This window comes from Oncorhynchus keta, chromosome 17 (assembly GCF_023373465.1).
Source record: "Oncorhynchus keta strain PuntledgeMale-10-30-2019 chromosome 17, Oket_V2, whole genome shotgun sequence".
Taxonomy (NCBI): Eukaryota; Metazoa; Chordata; class Actinopteri; order Salmoniformes; family Salmonidae; genus Oncorhynchus; species Oncorhynchus keta.
The window spans coordinates 12333390-12352327 of NC_068437.1; the positions used below are offsets into that span (position 1 = coordinate 12333390).

An 18938-nucleotide genomic window follows, 5' to 3' on the forward strand; every position below is an offset into this window, starting at 1 on the left:
CTTTAGGCCTTTTGTGAAAAAAAGTTATTTTTATCAAAGACTTCATTCCCCTTAATCTGGAAAGATGATCATTTCAATAACGCTCCTTGTGATTGCTCATTTTCAGGCTTTATGTCCTTGAAACATCCAGATATCTCTGAATTGGATGCTCTTTTTACAGCTCCTGAAATGAATAGGCTCGACTCCAAAGCCCATCCATTGTGAAATAAATGGAGAGACCTTTGACAGCCTCAAGACGTAAGATGGCAGATAGAAGGCATCCAAAGAACTAACACGATACAGGGAGGCTACTAGTCGATCTCTACACAGATCTGGTGCTTTCAGAAAGTATTCACACACCCCTGGACTTGTTCCACATTGTTGTGTTTCAAGCTACATTTAAAAGGGATTAAATGAAGATTGTGCCTAGGCCAGTGACACACAATACTCCATGTCAAAGTGGAATTATGTCTATACATTTTTACAAATGAACTACAAATGAGTCAATAAGTATTCAACACCTTTATGGCAAGCCTAATAAACAAGTTCAGGAGTAGAAATGTGCTTAACAAGTCACATAATAAGTTGCAGGCACTCACTCTGTGTGCAATAAGTGTTTAACATTTGAATGATTACCTCATCCTATACCCCACACATACAGTTAGTTATCTGTAAGGTCCCTCAGTCGAGCAGATTCAACCACAAAGACCAGGATGGTTTTGCAATGCCGCACAAAGAAGGGGACCCATTGGTAGATCATTAAAAAAAGCAGACATTGAATATCCCTTTGAGCATGGTGAAGTTATTAATTACACTTTGGATGGTGTATCAATACACCCAGTCACTACAAAGATAGGAGGCGTCCTTCCTAACTCAGTTGCCAGAGAGGAAGAAAACCGCTCAGGGATTTCACCATGAAGCCAATTGTGACGTTAAAACAATTAGAGTTTAATGGCTGTCATATGAGAAAAATGAGGATGGATCAACAACATTGTAGTTACTCCACAACACTAACCTACACGACAGAGTGAAAAGAAGGAAGCCTGCACAGAATAAAAATATATTACAAAACACGCATCCTGTTTGCAACATGGCACTAAAGTAAAACCACAAAAAATGTGGCAAAGACATTAACTTTATGTCATAAATACAAAGTGTTATGTTTGGGGCAAATCCAACATCACACCACTGTGTACAACCCTTCATATTTTCAAGCATGGTGGTGGTTGCATCATGCTATGGGTATGCTTGTCATTGGCAAGCATTAGGGAGGTTTCCTTGGATGAAAATAAACCAAATAAAGCTAAGCACAGCCAGTATCCTAATGGAAAACCTGGTTAAGTCTGCTTTCCAGACAAATTCACCTTTCAGCAAGACAATAACATCAAACACTAGGCCAAATATACACTGGAGTACCTTACCAAGACAACAAAATTCATGAGTGGCCTATTTTTGACTTAAGACTTTAAATGTCTGTCTAGCAATGATCAACAACTAATTTGACAGAGCTTAAATAATTTAAAAAACAATAATATGCTAATATTATACAATCTAGGTGTGCAAAGCTCTTAATAAGATACTTACCCAGAAAGAGTCACAGGTGTAATCAATGCCAAAAGTGATTGACTCAAAGGTGTGAATACTTATGGAAATTAGATATCTGTTTAGATTGTCAATAAATGTGTAACAATTTCTAATTTCACATTGTCATTATGGGCCATTCAGAGTAGATGGGTGAGACAAAATAAATATGCAATAAATGTTGAATTCAGGCTGAACAACTTAATGTGGACTAAGTATGTATGAATACTTTCTGAAGGCACTGTATATCTTCCACATAAGAAGCCATTACATAAGTATTACAGGATAAAGTGTGTAACTATGATATCTGTTAAAGCAATAGCTGTAAGTTAAGATGGCACCAAAGAGGATGGCTGACGTTTTACATGCACCTAACCAATTGTGCTATTTTGTTTCGTTTTTGTGTTGTTTGTAACTCATTGTTTTACTTATTTTGTACATAATGTTGCTGCTACTGTCTCTTATGATCAAAATAACTTCTGGAAATCAGAACAGCGATTACTCACCACGAACTGGAAGAAACCTTTTCCTTTAACTTTTTGCGTCGAGCCTTCCCGGATCCGGGATCGTGACTACAGCCTCAAGCTCATTACCATAACGCAACGTTAACTATTCATGAAAATCGCAAATGAAATGAAATCAATATGCTAGCTCTCAAGCTTAGCCTTTTGTTAACAACACTGTCATCAGATTTTCAAAATATGCTTCTCAACCATAGCAAAACAAGCATTTGTGTAACAGTATTGATAGCTAGCGTAGCATTTAGTGTAGCATTTAGCGTTAGCATTCAGCAGGCAACATTTTCACAAAAACCAGAAAAGCATTCAAATAAAATAATTTACGTTTGAAGAACTTCAGATGTTTTCAATGAGGAGACTCAGTTAGATAGAAAATGTTCAGTTTTTCCTGAAAGATTATTTGTTTAGGACAAATCGCTCCGTTTTCTGCATCACGTTTAGCTACGAAAAAAACCTGTATCCAGGATTGTGTAGATCTATCCGCAAGCTCATTAGCATAACGCAACGTTAACTATTCATGAAAATCGCAAATGAAATAAATCTATTTGCTCTCAAGCTTAGCCTTTTGTTAACAACACTGTCATCTCAGATTTTCAAAAATATGCTTCTCAACCATAGCAAAACAAGCATTTGTCTAACAGTATTGATAGCCTGAATGCCTGACATTCAGCATGCAACATTTTCACAAAAACCAGAAAAGCATTCAAATAAAATAATTTACCTTTTGAAGAACTTCAGATGTTTTCAATGAGGAGACTCTCAGTTAGATAGCAAATCTTCAGTTTTTACAAAAATATTATTTGTGTTGACAAATCGCTCCGTTTTCTAAATCACGTTTGGGTAAGAAAAAAAACTGAAAATTAAGTAATTAAAACGCAAACTTTTTTCCAAATTAACTCCATAATATCGACAGAAACATGGCAAACCGATGTTTAGAATCAATCCTCAAGGTGTTTTTCACATATCTATCGACGATAAATCCATCGTGGCAGTTGACTTTCTCTTCTGAAGAAATGGAATGCGCATGGACCTAAAGATTACGCAATAATTTCGACACAGGACACCGGGCGGACACCTGGCAAATGTAGTCTCTTATGGTCAATCTTCCAATGATATGCCTACAAATACGTCACAATGCTGCAGACACCTTGGAGAAACGACACAAAGGGCAGGCTCATTCCTGGCGCATTCACAGCCATATAAGGAGACATTGGAACACAGAGCCTTCAGAATCTGGGGCATTTCCTGTATGAAACTTAATCTTGGTTTCGCCTGTAGCATTAGTTCTGGGGCACTCACAGATAATATCTTTGCAGTTTTGGAAACGTCAGAGTTTTTTCTTTGCAAAGCTGTCAATTACATGCATAGTCAAGCATCGTTTCGTGACTAAATATCTTGTTTAAAACAGGAACGTTTTTTATCCAAAAATGAAAAGAGCGCCCCCTATCTCGAAGAAGTTAACGAGTCCGACGAGAAGGATATACTGCTCTAGGCAACGTCTGCATCGATCTAAAGGCTAGAGCTGCCACTTTCAAGGAGCAGGAAACTAATCTGGATGCTTATAAGAAATCCTTCTATGCCATCAGACGAACCATCAAACAAGCAAAGTGTCAATACAGGATTAAGATTGAATCCTACTATACCGGCTCTGATGCTCGACGAATGTGGCTGGGCTTGAAAACTATTACAGACTACAAAGGGAAACCCAGACTAAATGAGCTAAATGCCTTTGATGCTCGCTTCGAGGCAAGCAACACTGAAGCATGTACGAGAGCACCAGCTGTTCTGGATGACTGTGTGATAACGCTCTCGGTAGCCGATGTGAGCAAGACCTTATAACAGGTCAACATTCACAAAGCCAAGGGGCCAGATGGATTACCAGGACATGTACTCAAAGCATGCGAGGACCAACTGGCAATTATCTTCACTGACATGTTCAACCTCTCCCTGACTGAATCTGTAATACCTACATGTTTCAAGTAGACACCATCGTCTCTGTGCCCAAGGAAGCAAAGGTAACCTGCCTAAATGAATACTGCCCCGTAGCACCCACGTCTGTAGCCATGAAGTGCTTTGAAAGGCAGGTAATGGCTGACATCAACACCATCCTCCCGGATACCCTAGACCCACTCCAATTCACATACCGCCCCAACAGATCCACAGATGAAGCAATCTCAATCGTACTCCACACTACCCTTTCCCACTTGGACAAAAGTAACACCTATGTGAGAATGCTGTTCATTGACTACAGCTCAGCGTTTAACACCATAGTGCCCTCAAAGCTCATCACTAAGCTAAGGACCTGGGACTAAACACCTCCCTCTGTAACTGGATCCTGAACTTCCTGACGGGCCACACCCAGGTGTTAAAGGTTGGCAACAACACATCTGCCAAGCTAATTCTCAATACTGGGGTCCCTCAGGGGTTGTGTACTTAGTCCCCTCCTGTACTCTCTGTTCACCCACAACTGCGTGGCCAAACACGACTCCGACACCATCATCAAGTTTGCTGACAACACAACAGTGGTAAGGGTTGGCAACATCAGACAGCCTATAGGGAGGAGGACAGAGAACTGGCAGTGTGGTGCCAGGACAACAACCTCTCCCTCAATGTGAGCAAGACAAAGGAGCTGATCGTGGACTACAGGAAAAGGCGAGCCCAACAGGCCCCCATTAACATTGACGGGGCTGTAGTGGAACGGGTCGAGAGTTTCAAGTTCCTTGGTGTCCACATCACCAACGAACTATCATGGTCTAAACATATCAAGACAGTCATGAAGAGGGCACAACAAAACTTTTTCCCCGTCAGGAGACTGAAAAGATTTAGCATTGGTCCCCAGATTCTCAAAAAGTTATACATCTGCACCAGCGAGAGCATCCTGCCCGGTTGCAGAGGGTAGAGCGTACAGCCCAGTATATCACTGGGGCCAAGCTTCCTGCAATACAGGCCCTATATACCAGGCGGTGTCAGAGGAAAACACATAAAACTGTCACACTCCAGTCACCCAAGTCATAGACTTTTCTCTGCTACCGCACAGCAAGCGGTACCAGAATGCCAAATCTAGGACCAAAAGGGTCCTTAACAGCTTAACACCCCAAGCCATAAGACTGCTGAACAATTAACCAAATGGCCACCGGACTATTACACTGACCCCTCCCCCCAATTTGTTTTGTACACTGCTGCTACTCGCTGTTCATTATCTATGCATAGTCACTTCACCCCTACCTACATGTACAAATTACCTCAACTAACCTGTACCCCCGCACACTGACTCGGTACCTGTACCCCCTGTATATAGCCTCGTTATGTTATTGTGTCACTTTATTATTTTTTTTACTTTAGTTTATTTGGTAAATGTTTTCTTGACTCTTCTTGAACTGTACAGTTGGTTAAGGGCTTGTAAGTAAGCATTTCATGGTAAGGTCTACACTTGTATTCGGTGCATGTAACAACGTTTGATTTGATTTTGAATAATGTCCCTAAGTATTTTCACGTCCGGATGAAAAGTAAACCGCGTGCTACTCAGGCCCCGAAGCTAGGATATGCATATAATTAGTAGATTTGGATAGAAAACACTGAAGTTTCTAAAACTGTTCGAATAATGTCTGAGTACAACAGAATTGATTTGGCAGGCAAAACCCCGAGCACAATCCATCCAGGGAATTATTTTTTGAGGTCACTGTGTTTTCTATGGGGGACCTGATTTAATAGGGCCCAGATTGCAGTTCCTATGGCTTCCACTAGATTTCAAGTCTTTAGAAATTATTCAATGTTTTTCTTTTGAGAAATGAAGAAGTAGGGCTGTTCTTTGTAGATGTCACTCTGAAGGGCTTTAGTATTTTGTTGCGTGTGAACTGGAGCGCGCTTCACGTTGTTTTTATCCGGTATTAGAAACAGTTTATTCCATCTTAAATGTTATCGTTTATATACATTTTAGGATACCTGAGGTTGGATTAGGAACGTTGTTTGAAATGTTTGGACCAAGTTTACAGGTAACTTATTAGATACTTTGTAGTCATGTTGGGCGAGTTGGAACCGGTATATTTCGGAATCAAACGCGCCAAATAAATTGACATTTTGGGGATATAAAGAAGGAATTTATCGAACAAAACGACCATTCATTGTGTCACAGACATTTAAGATTGCAAAAAGAAGCTCTTCAAAAGGTAAGGTATTTATTATATGGCTATTTCTGACTTTTGTGTCGCACCTGCCTGGTTGAAATATGTTTTTCATGTGATAGTATGCGGGGCGCTGTCCTCAGATAATCGCATGGTTTGCGTTCGCCGTAAAGCCTTTTTGAAATCTGACACCGTGGCTGGATGAATGTATTTATTTTGATGTATTACACTTATATTTTTTTGAAGGTTGAATATTGATATTTCTGTAGTTTGAATTTGGCACGCTACAATTTCACTGGATGTTGTCAAATCAATCCCGAAAACGGGATTCGTGCCTAAGGGATCCATAAGAGGTTATTAACATTGCCCAGCTGAAAAGACAGTATTGTAGTATTTCCCAACTGTCTCTTTGTGGACCACCAGATTTTGTTTTAGCCCTAAACTGGCACACCTGATCCAAAAAAGTTACATTTCTGGTGGTCCCCAAGGAGAAGGTTGGGAATGGAAAGTACTGCACTATTGGTAAGTTCGGTCATCAACTTTTTGGGGGTCATAGTTATATTCTTATGCACAACCATTTTTGGTTGATACATATCTTAAATCATCACAAAATAAGCCAACATATGTTGTTGGTGGAGAAGTGAAGGGCCTTTGCTCTTGTGCTCTTTGTCAGTGTGTCAGCTCATCTCAGTCATCAATGAACATAATGTAATTAAGGCGACATCCCAATCATGCTTGTACACATTACAGTTTTTTAAAAAAGGTCCAATAGGCAAAAATTGCTCCCCCATTTCCTGGTTGCAAAAAATTTGAATAGTTTGCAGTTTGTGGCAAAACAAGCAGAATACAGTGTAGAGAATCACTGTACTATGTAAACCGCTGAGAAATATATTTTCCGCTGGTCTACGAAACCAAAAGTAAAAGACACAAAAACTAAACTAAAGCACAGGAAGCATAAAAATATCACATTTCTACAGTGCATTCGGAAAGTATTCATACCCCATTAACTTTTTCCACATTTTGTTACGTTACAGCCTTATTCTATTCCACAGAAAGTGAGGTGGGATAAGGAGTGGGAGAAATTCAAACTAGAGGTCGACCGATTAATCAGCATGGCCAATTAATTAGGCCAAATTTCAAGTTTCCATAACAATCGGTAATCAACCTTTTTGGACGCAGATTATGGCCGAATACATTGCAATCCATGAGAAAACTGCGTGGCAGGCTGACCACCTGTTACACAAGTGCAGCGTCAAAAGGACCTTGTGGCTGCAATGAGCAAAGGTAAGTTGCTAGCTAACATTAAACTTATCTTATAAAAAACAATCCATCTTCACATAATCACTAGTTAACTGGTGGTATTACTAGGTTAACTAGCTTGTTCTGCGTTGCATATAATCAATGTGGTGCCTGTTAATTTATCATCGAATTACAGCCTACCTCAACTTCGCCAAATTATTTTTATTTAACAAAAGTGCATTCGCAAAAGAAGCACATTCGTTGCACAAATGTCCCTAACCATAAACATCAAACGCCTTTCTTAAAATCAATACACATTTGTCTTTTTTTTAACCTGCATATTTAGGTAAAATAAATTAATGTTAGCGGGAAATATTAACTAGGGAAATTGTGTCATTTCTCGTGTCTATGCAAGCAGAGTCAGGGTATATGCATTAATTTGGGCCGCCTAGCTCGTTGCGAACTGTGTTTTTTCCTAACAAAGACCGTAATTAATTTACCAGAATTTTACATAATTATGACATAACATTGAAGGTTGTGCAATGTAACAGCAATATTTAGACTTAGGGTTGCCACCCGTTCGACAAAAACCCATTCCAAATTTCACTGAAAGAACGCTTTGTTTCGATTATGATAGTTTACGGATTTGACCATATTAATGACCAAAGGCTCATATTTCTGTGCGTTTATCATAATTAGGTCTATGATTTGATATTTGATAGAGCAGTCTGACTAAGTGGTGGTAGGCAGCAGCAGGCTTGTAAGCATTCATTGAAACAGCACTTTACTTGTTTTGCGAGCAGCTCTTAGTACAGCGCTCTTTATGACTTCAAGCCTATCGACTCCCGAGATTAGGCTGGAAATACTAAAGTGCCTATAAGAACATCCAATAGTCAAAAGGTACAGAGAGAAATAGTTAACACATAATTCCTATAATAACTACAACCTAAAAATTATTAACTGGGAATATTTAAGAACTGGGAATATTGAATCACCAGCTTTCATAGGTTCTCATGTTCTGAGCAAGGAACTTAAACGTTAGCTTTTTGTTTTACATGGCACATTTTGCACTTGTAATTTCTTCTCCAACACTGTGTTTTTGCATTATTTACGTAAACCAAATTGAACATGTTTCATTATTTATTTGAGACTAAATAGATTTGAGTTTTGTATCTAAAAAATATTGTTGTAATTGAGTATTCAGTATTGTTGTAATTGTCATCATTACACATACATATATATATATATATATAAATAATAATCGGCATCTGCTTTTTTTGGTCTTCCAATAAATCGGTATCAGTGTTGAAAAATCATATTCGGTCGACCTCTAATCCATACCCTTGGTAGGTCATAGGCATGCCATGCAGGACTTCTCAGCTCTGACTTAGTGTTCCCTTTTCATCACTATACTAATAGGGATGGGCTCCCATGTTTGCATTGGACTGCTTTTGAACATTACAACATTATTAAAGTAACGTGCTAGGCCTTCCTCCCATCTCTTGACAGAGAAAGTGATGGGAATGTTTGCTTTTGTTAAGGGTCCAATGTTAGAATGAGGATAGTAGGCCTACTTCAGAATTAAGCTGCAGACAAGTGTGCGACTCAGTATGTGATACCGATCGGCTTAACTGCAAAGGTGATACTGTTCGTGCTACTGAGGAGTTATTCAAGGGCATTAATAAATGGTAAAGGATGTTGCTAGTCAATTCCACTTTCAAATGAATGCCAAACAAAAAACATTGATTTTCAAATATTCCTCCTCTGCCTATTTGGGTATTATTCTACACACAGGCTATTATTTACATACGCTGCCAAACAAGACCAAATTTGGTTGGTCAGGACTAGAGGTTGACCGATTATGATTTTTCAGCGCCGATACTGATTATTGGAGGACAAAAAAAGCTGATGCCGATTTTTAAAATGTATTTGTAATAATGACAATTACAACAATACTGAATGAACACCTATTTTAACTTAATATAATACATCAATAAAATCAATTTAGCCTCAAATAAACAATGAAACATGTTAAATTTGGTTTAAATAATGCAAAAACAAAGTGTTGGAGAAGAAAGTAAAAGTGAAATTTGTGCCATGTAAGAAAGCTAACGTTTAAGTTCCTTGCTCAGAACATGAGAACATATGAAAGCTGGTGGTTCCTTTTAACATGAGTCTTCAATATTCCCAGGTAAGAAGTTTTTGGTTGTAGTTATTATAGGAATTATAGGACTATTTATCTCTATACCATTTGTATTTCATTAACCTTTGACAATTGTATGTTCTTATAGGCACTTTAGTATTGCCAGTGTAACAGTATAGCTTCCGTACCTCTCCTTGCTCCTATCTGGGCTCAAACCAGGAAGACAACAAGGGGAACAACTACTCCAAGTCTCAGAGCGAGTGACGTTTGAAACGCTATTAGCGCGCACCCTGCTAACTAGCTAGCCATTTCACATCCCTTCGTTACACCAGCCTAATCTCGGGAGTTGATAGGCTTGAAGTCATAAACAGCAGAGCTGCTGGCAAAACGCACAAAAGTGCTGTATGAATGAATGGTTATGAGCCTGCTGGTGCCTACCATCGCTCAGTCAGACTGCTCTATCAAATCATAGACTTAATTATAACATAATAACATACAGAAATGCGAGCCTTAGGTCATTAATATGGTCGAATCTGGAAACTATCATCTTGAAAACAAGACGTTTATTCTTTCAGTGAAATAAGGAACAGCTCCGTATTTTATCTAATGGGTGGCATCCGTCAGTCTAAATATTCCTGTTACATTGCACAACATTCAATGTTATGTCATAATTACGTAAAATTCTGGAAAATTAGTTCACAATGAGCCAGGCGGCCCAAACTGTTGCACATACCCTGACTCTGATTGCAATGAACCCAGGAGAAGTGACACAATTTCACCTGGTTAATATGGCCTGCTAACCTGGATTTATTTTAGCTAAATATGCAGGTTTAAAAATATATACTTCTGTGTATTGATTTTAAGAAAGGCAATGATGTTTATGGTGAGGTACACGTTGGAGCAACAACAGTCCTTTTTCGAGAATGCGCACTGCATCGATTATATGCAACGCAGGACACGCTAGATAAACTAGTAATATCATCACCCATGTGTAGCTATAACTAGCGAGTACGATTGATTAAGTTTAATGCTAGCTAGCAACTTACCTTGGCTTCTTACTGCATTCGCGTAACAGGCGGGTTCCTCGTGAGGCAGGTGGTTAGAGCATTGGACTAGTTAACCGTATGGTTGCAGGATTGAATCCCTGAGCTGACAAGGTGAAAATCTGTCGTTCTGCCCCTGAACAAGGCAGTTAAACCCACCGTTCCTAGGCCGTCATTGAAAGTAAGAATGTGTTCTTAACTGACTTGCCTAGTTAAATAAAGATGTCCGATTTCCGATTGTTATGAATACTTGAGATCGGCCCTAATTAAATCGGCCATTCCGATTAATCGGTCGACCTCTAGTCAGGACCAAATCTGAACCAATCATAGAAGTCTGTTTCACATGAAAGTACAGCTCAGTAGAGTACATTACAGTAGAGTTCAGTACGGTACAGTTAGGTCTGGCTAATATGGCCTAAAAATCATATCTCAATTTTTTTTAAACGTATGGGTGATTCTCGATATATCTCAATTTTTCAAAACGTTTTCTCTAAATAAATGTTGTACAATTAAAAGGTCAAATACACTGCATTACAAACAGTTAGCAGAAATCTAATGAATTTAGGGCTTGTGAGGTTATACCTAGGATAAATAATAGCCTTCCCCAACCATTAGACACACCAATAATTTAATGATTTTATCAAAATAGTTTAACCAGCTTTTTTTGTTGCAATATTCACTGACCTGGCTTTGAAGTCTATGAAAATGCTTTTTTTTGTTACACATTTAACTAGAACCATGCATAATGCACATTCACAAATAATGACTGACTTCTTGTAGCAGGCGTTAGGCTATAGAAAAATAACACAGGTCTCATCAACAATCGCTCAAGCCCAGTGCTTGTGATTAGCCAGCTAATCTTTATATTTGAACGGTTGAACAGTTGAATTGTTATGAACAGACCCTTCTGTCAGTCTCCCAACTTTTTGAAAAGCATGTTAGCCTGTCCACTTTGTTCATAGGTTTGATGGATTCTATTAAAATGTAACATGTTTCAAATTGAACTGTACAGTCGTGGCCATAACTGTACAGAATGACACAAATATACATTTTCACAAAGTCTGCTGCCTCAGTTTGTGTCATGGCAATTTACATATACTCCAGAATGTTATGAAGAGTGATCAGATTAATTGCAATTAATTGCAAAGTCCCTCTTTGCAATGCAAATGAACTGAATCCCCCAAACACATTTCCAGTGCATTTCAGCCCTGCCACAAAAGGACCAGCTCACATCATGTCAGTGATTATCTCGTTAACACACCAAGCACCAGGACTGTCTTCTAAAGTTCATTCAGCTGCGGGATCGGGGCACCACCAGTACAGAGTTTGCTCAGGAATGGCAGCAGGCAGGTGTGAGTGCATCTGCACACACAGTGAGGCGAAGACTTTGAGGATGACCTGGTGTCAAGATGGGCAGCAAAGAAGCCACTTCTCTCCAGGAAAAACATCAGGGACAGACTGATATTCTGCGAAAGTTACAGAGATTGGACTGCTGAGGACATTTTCTCTGATGAATCCCCTTTCCAATTGTTTGGTGCATCCGGAAAAAAGCTTGTCTGGAGAAGACAAGATTAGCGCTACCATCAGTCCTGTGTCATGCCAACAGTAAAGCATCCTGAGACCATTCATGTGTGGGGTTGCTTCTCAGCCAAGGGAGTGGGCTCACTCACAATTTTGCCTAAGAACACAGCCATGAATAAAGAATGGTACTAACACATCCTCCGAGAGGAATTTCTCCCAATCATCCAGGAACAGTTTGGTGGTGAACAATTCATTTTCCAGCATGATGGAGCACCTTGCCATAAGTCAAAAGTGATAACTAAGTGGCTCGGGGAACAAAACATCAAAATTTTGGGTCCATGGCCAGGACACTCCCCAGACCTTAATCCCATTGAGAACTTGTGGTCAATCCTCAAGAGGTGGGTGGACAAACAAAACCCCACAAATTCTGACAAACTCCAAGCATTGATTATGCAAGAATGGGCTGCCATCAGTCAGGATGTGGCCCAGAAGTTAATTGACAGCATGCCAGGGCAGATTGCAGAGGTCTTGAAAAAGAAGGAAATATTGACTCTTTGCATCAACTTCATGCAATTGTCAATAAAAGCCTTTGACACTTATGAAATGCTTGTAATTATACTTCAGTATTCCATAGTAAAATCTGATAAAAATATCTAAAGACACTGAGGCAGTAGACTTTGAGAAAATTAATATTTGTGTCATTCTCAAAACTTTTGGCCACGACTGTATGTTGGGCCTACAGAAATAAATGCCTATAAACCGTATTTTTCCAACAACAACAAAAAACTAATTTAAGGCAAGTTAGTTAAGAACAAATTCTTATTTACAATGACGGCCTACCAAAAGGCAAAAGGCTTCCTGCGGGGATGGGATTAAAAATATAGGACAAAACACACATCACAACAAGAGACAACACTACATAAAGGGAGACCTAAGACGACAACATAGCATGGCAGCAACACATGACAACACAGCATGGTATCAGCACAACATGGCAGCAACAGGTTTAGTTTGGCAGCTGGGGTGAAAGAGGAGCAATTACGATAGAGGAAACCATGTCTAGATTTAACCTTAGCCTGCAGCTTTGACATGTGCTGAGAGAAGGACAGTGTACCGTCCAGCCATACTCCCATGTACTTGTATGAGGTGACTACCTCAAGCTTTAAACCCTCAGAGGTAGTAATCACACCTGTGGGGAGACCTGTTTATCCACTTCTCTACCAGACAAGGCGGTGACTGAAAATGTTGTTGTGTTGATTGATGCAAGAAACCACTTTACAAAATAATCCCATACCCATTATTACAGATAATCAGATAAATTATGCTACCCTCTGCCTATTGGCTACGTACCTTATTCAAGCCCGTCTCAAAATACAACACTGACTCTTTAAGACAAAAGAAAAGCTCTTACCTAGAAATGTACACGTTTGTGCTCTTATAGGAAGCAATCACTCCATTGCTGACTACAAAGTATCCATAACTGGGCTAATAACTCACTAACTAGCAAAGGATATGAAGAAAATGTGCTCATGTGGCTACATGCAGCTCTTGCTTTGATCTCAAACCAAGCGCATCTACTCACAACCACAGCTGTAAACACAGTCCAGTTCAAAGTAAATGGCACAGATCCATATATGGCAATAGTTTGCATACAACAAAATCTATTGCATAGTTCATTTTGTTTCGGTATGTCACACTGAAAGTGGCTAATATTGCTTTTATTCGATCACAATTCCCACAATAAAGGGAAACGTTGCCAGTGTTAACAGGCTAAACTCGTTGAGTGAAGTTCAATCTCATGCTTCTCTCAGTGGGATGACATTTCTTCCGCACTGCAGTCCCGGGGGCGCAGCTTAGAGGGAACATTAGTCTTGACTGATAAGGGCTGAGGAAATATAAGCTCCTTGTCTGCTAAATTAACAAAACAAGGCTATGCCATTGTACAAGCAAGCACCACTGCTGAGGTTACCACCTTTTTGAAGATTGTGTTTCACGATAACATAACCAGCTGATACTACAGTTTTGATAACTTAATCTTAAATGGCACTTGTTTTTTTATTGACTGACTATACACAGAGTAGTCAAACATTAAGAACACCTGCTCTTTCCACGACATACATTGACCAGGTGAAAGTTATGATCCCTTATTGATGTCACTTGTTAAATCCACTTGAAATCAGTGATGAAGGGGAGGATACACGTAAAATAAGGGTTTTTAGGCCTTGAGAAAATTTTACACCTTGAAGAGTCCATGCCCCGACAAACTGAGGCTGTTCTGAGGGCAAAGGGGGGTGCAACTCAATATTAGCAAGGTGGTAATGTTTTGTACACTTGTATATGAGGCAATTTAGCAATTTGTTTTGTTATCTGTAATAGCTATGATAAATTAGGCATTTATTGCGCACTGTTGGCATATAGAGAAATGCCCTATTTTTGTCCCGGTACGGGCAGTGAGTCCCATTTGAGCACTCCAAAAATAAAAGTGTGAGTACTCGAACAGCCCATCCCTAGTACAATAAAGTACATTATTGTGTTCTCAACTCTTGTGTGCTCTACTGTGTACTGTTCTGAAGTAGAGTCAGGCGGTTTACAGATTTTTATAACATTATACAAAAAAATTGAAAAATACCATTGGGCATCTTACCAGAATACTAACAAAATTAGCTCAAGTAATAGCAAATTTCCATGAGGCTACTAGCTAAATATGCTAACGAGCGCAAATGAAAATAAACAAATTCCAATTACAGGCAATCCAGCTAATAAAGTTATACATGTATAGGTATGGGTCTACAGAATGTCATTTTTGGATAATTTTTTAAATTTAAAAGTGAATGTGAACGAGAGATATTGAACAAAATAAAAGATGTTGACAAGCTTGTATGCTCTGAAACAGATCTAAAAATGCTTATTTTTGTCATTTCTGCTCGGCGTCAGACAAAGTTTGTGCTTCAGTAGCACTTCTCCTTTTAGATGAGAATTCACTAATGGGCATTCCATCAGCAGACAGCTCTAAGTGTAGACAGCAAGCCTACTTTTCTCCGGTAAAGTTCAAGATTAACTAGCTGGCTACATTCTTTCTATGATTAACATTAGAAATATGATGGCCATGCATCATTTGTTTTGCAAAAAAAACCTTGCAACGTCATTTACTGTGTCTGCCAGCCAAATAGCGTTGCATTTGTCATCCGATGAAAATGAAGCTATTTTCAGACTAATTTACTAATGCCTTTTCTGTGAAAGAAAACTATATTCGCACGTCCCTGATCCCTCTATTGAAGCAATCACAACACGCAGCTGGACTCACCAGCTCACGCTTTCACCTGTTGTGCTATTTACAAAAAAACTGAACCAATCATGGACATCTATGTTTTGGCCAAGACAAGGCTGGTACGGACCAGACAAAAAAATCTACATCTGTGGAAGTTGAAATTAAAGCAGGTCTGGACTAGGGCTGTTAGGGTGACAGCATTACCGCCACATCGGCGGTCACGAGTCATGACGGCAGTCAAATTCCACGTGACCGTTTAGTCACGGTAATTAGGCTTCTCCAAGCTCTGACGCTGCTGATAGTCATTATTAGCCAAACTTGCTAACTGTCTGGCACTCAGCACTCTATTGTCCCTCTGACATCAATGCAAATGTCATCAAAAATCTAATCAAACACTTCGTTAGAGACCATGAGCTCATGTTGTGCAAAGTTTCTATAGGCTATGTAAATTGTGTGAGAAAACAAGAGTGATGTCCTTTATTAAAAAGATGATCCCATCAGCTACTATATTTATTTCTCGACTTTTCTTAATATTAAGCACATAGCTTATCTTTACAATAGGATTATATAGCCTACCTGGCTGGCATGAAAATGAACCATTGGAAAAGTGTCCCCCATTCGCTATTTAAGTGCAATGATGACATTCTTTTCTCTGCCCCTGTTTCGAGACAGGTGCATGATAATGGTCCATTCTAAATCAAAACACATTTCACACATATACTATTTAGTATATGAATTTGTTCTTAACTGACTTGCCTAGTTAAATAAATAAAATAAAAATGGGTGACAAGATTAGCCTATCGCTTGTGAATGCATTTCGCTATATCCACAATAACCTCTGCACGTGACCAATAAAATGTTGATTTGATGACATATGATCACTTGTGAATGATGCCCAACTTAAGGCAAGGAACCATTTCCTTGTTTGACCGCTAGGTTTTATGGGTATTATGACTCATACTGTGGTACTCTATATGCTTTGCCCCTCATCTGAATCTCAAGTGACAAGAGATTTGCTATGTAGCTGATTGTTCAGACATGTGGGCCTGTCATTGATGATTATAAATAAATAACTTTAAATATTTTTTTATTTATTATTTTATTACCTTTAACTAGGCAACTCAGTTAAGAACAAATTCTTATTTTCAATGACGTCCTAGGAACAGTGGGTTAACTGCCTGGCTCAGGGGCAGAGGGGGCACCTTGTCAGCTCGGGGATTCGATCTTGCAACCTTTCGGTTACTAGTCCAACGCTCTAACCACTAGGCTGCGCTGCCGGGTAATACATAAATAACATCTTTAGACTAACAACAGCAGCGCAGTAGCCTAAAGCATTAAGGCTAATTTGCAAGGGCTATGGTGGTTATTACCGTGTGAGGTGATGAAAAATGTCAGCCAGCTCATAAAGAAGAACTCCGAGGCCAAATTGTGTGCCATCCAATTGACCCGACATAGTGAGGCTATCCAAGCCAGGGCCGCAGCCGCACTCCGCGGACCAGCTGTCAAACAACAAACAGCTCAGAATCGGCTTGCTTTCATTTAAAATGAAGCTCTGGGCAATGGATAGAGGAATAAACTCCACTCCATGTTGAAGGAAGTTTATGATGAACTTCACTGGAATTATGAACTTCAGTGAAGCTGTGAGGAATCTAGCTCCGATTACATTATTCGCTCATTCTCAATTCTTCCAAAAATGTCAATTATGAAACACCCACCTTGTGCATATATGTTTGTCCTCTGTAGTTGCATACCTATTTTTTCAATAAACGTTAATCAAATACAACCACTGACTGTTTAATCATTGCTGTTGCTCCAAGATGGCAACTAAGCACAAATGCGCATGTGCCCATTGTATATCAACAAGGAAACAGTAGGTGGTGGTATTTGATTAATGTTTATTACATAGGTACAATGTGGAGATTTCATAATTGAAATGTTTTGAAGTATTGACCTTGTGCGAATCGATGTAGTCGGAGCTAGATTCCACAAACCTGGTCTCGGCTCCACGCTGTTGAAGTTCTTCAGAAACTTCCTTCACCGTGGAGTGGAGTTTAGTCCACTAGTCAATGGATTGTCTTGCTGTTATAATACTCAAGCTTATATATACTGTTAATGTCCTAACGTTAGTTGTCGGTGTCGGATAGGCTATGGGGCAATTAACTAAATCGACCTTATACTTATAGGGCAAATTTAGGCTATATCATTCCATGTCATTCGTTGACAATAACAAATGTTAAGAGCATGCAACGACTAATTTATATTGCCTATATAAAAACATTCAGAGGATTATGTGCATGCCCACGTCATGTGTTTACGCAAATGTGGATAGCGGATATACCCAACAAAGAAAACAGGCTAAATCACCAGTCCCTCGACCTCTCAACGTCCTTCATCGTGCACCGCGGAATATTTTAATAACATCTTTGCACTTCATAACCAGTTTATCTTTTTACACTTACCGACTTTACATGGGTGATGTATTCCCCCAGAAACGCGTTTTTTCTTGGTCGCAATCTCTTTCCATGTCAGAAGCACACGGTTTAACGACACTTCGAATAAGCTGTTTTTCAGTAGGAGTTGGGATGTCAACAACCGCGGTTGTTTTTCCATGTCTTCACCAAGAAGCCACAGAACTGGATGACTATTCAGTAATTTATCGGGTTGTCGAGACACCTTTGTCTACAGAAGAAAACAATTTTGCTGTTTTCGACAACGGCAGTGCCACAATTGGATAGCGGATTCTTCATTCACCATAGGGGACGAACTAAACATTACGCACAGCGTCACGACGTATTCTAATTTTGGTGCTGGAGAGACATTTTGAAATGACGGACAGACAGCTTGCTCTGAGAGCAAATATTACGTGGTGGAAAAAGTACACAATTGTCATTCTTGAGTAAAAGTAAAGATACCTTAATAGAAAATGAATCAAATTAATGTGAACGTCACCCAGTAAAAAAATACTACTTGAGTACATTTTGTTAAGTATTTGATTGTATCAAAGGTTAATGTAATTGCTCAAATATATTTGAGTATCAAAAGTATAATTATAATTAATTTCAAATTCCTTATAGTACTTTCCTGCAGTCAAATGACAAAATCATCCTCTAGTTGCCTCATTGGTGGAATGTTATTAGTATTTTTCACAACTTCATAATTAATTAACATTATTTCAACCCCGCTGAAAATCCTGTTTTTATATGTCAAACGGTTTTGCTACAGTGCCTTGCGAAAGTATTCGGCCCCCTTGAACTTTGCGACCTTTTGCCACATTTCAGGCTTCAAACATAAAGATATAAAACTGTCTTTTTTTGTGAAGAATCAACAACAAGTGGGACACAATCATGAAGTGGAACAACATTTATTGGATATTTCAAACATTTTTAACAAATCAAAAACTGAAAAATTGGGCGTGCAAAATTACTTTCAGTGCAGCAAACTCTCTCCAGAAGTTCAGTGAGGATCTCTGAATGATCCAATGTTGACCTAAATGACAAATGATGATAAATACAATCCACCTGTGTG

General features: G+C 39.1%; 1 protein-coding gene across 2 annotated transcripts in view; it reads right to left on the minus strand.

Moving 5' to 3' along the window:
* LOC118396456 (ceramide kinase-like) overlaps window positions 1–18708 on the minus strand; it is a 34875-nt gene extending 16167 nt beyond the window's left edge. The window contains exon 1 of one of the 2 annotated variants that reach the window (XM_035790689.2): window positions 17873–18708. In XM_035790689.2, the coding sequence (XP_035646582.1) occupies window positions 17873–18023 (151 nt within the window). In that variant the 5' untranslated portion in view covers window positions 18024–18708. The remainder of the gene's footprint in view (window positions 1–17872) is intronic. The other variant, XM_035790690.2, reaches the window with a different exon arrangement.
* Between the last annotated feature and the right edge of the window lie 230 nt (window positions 18709–18938).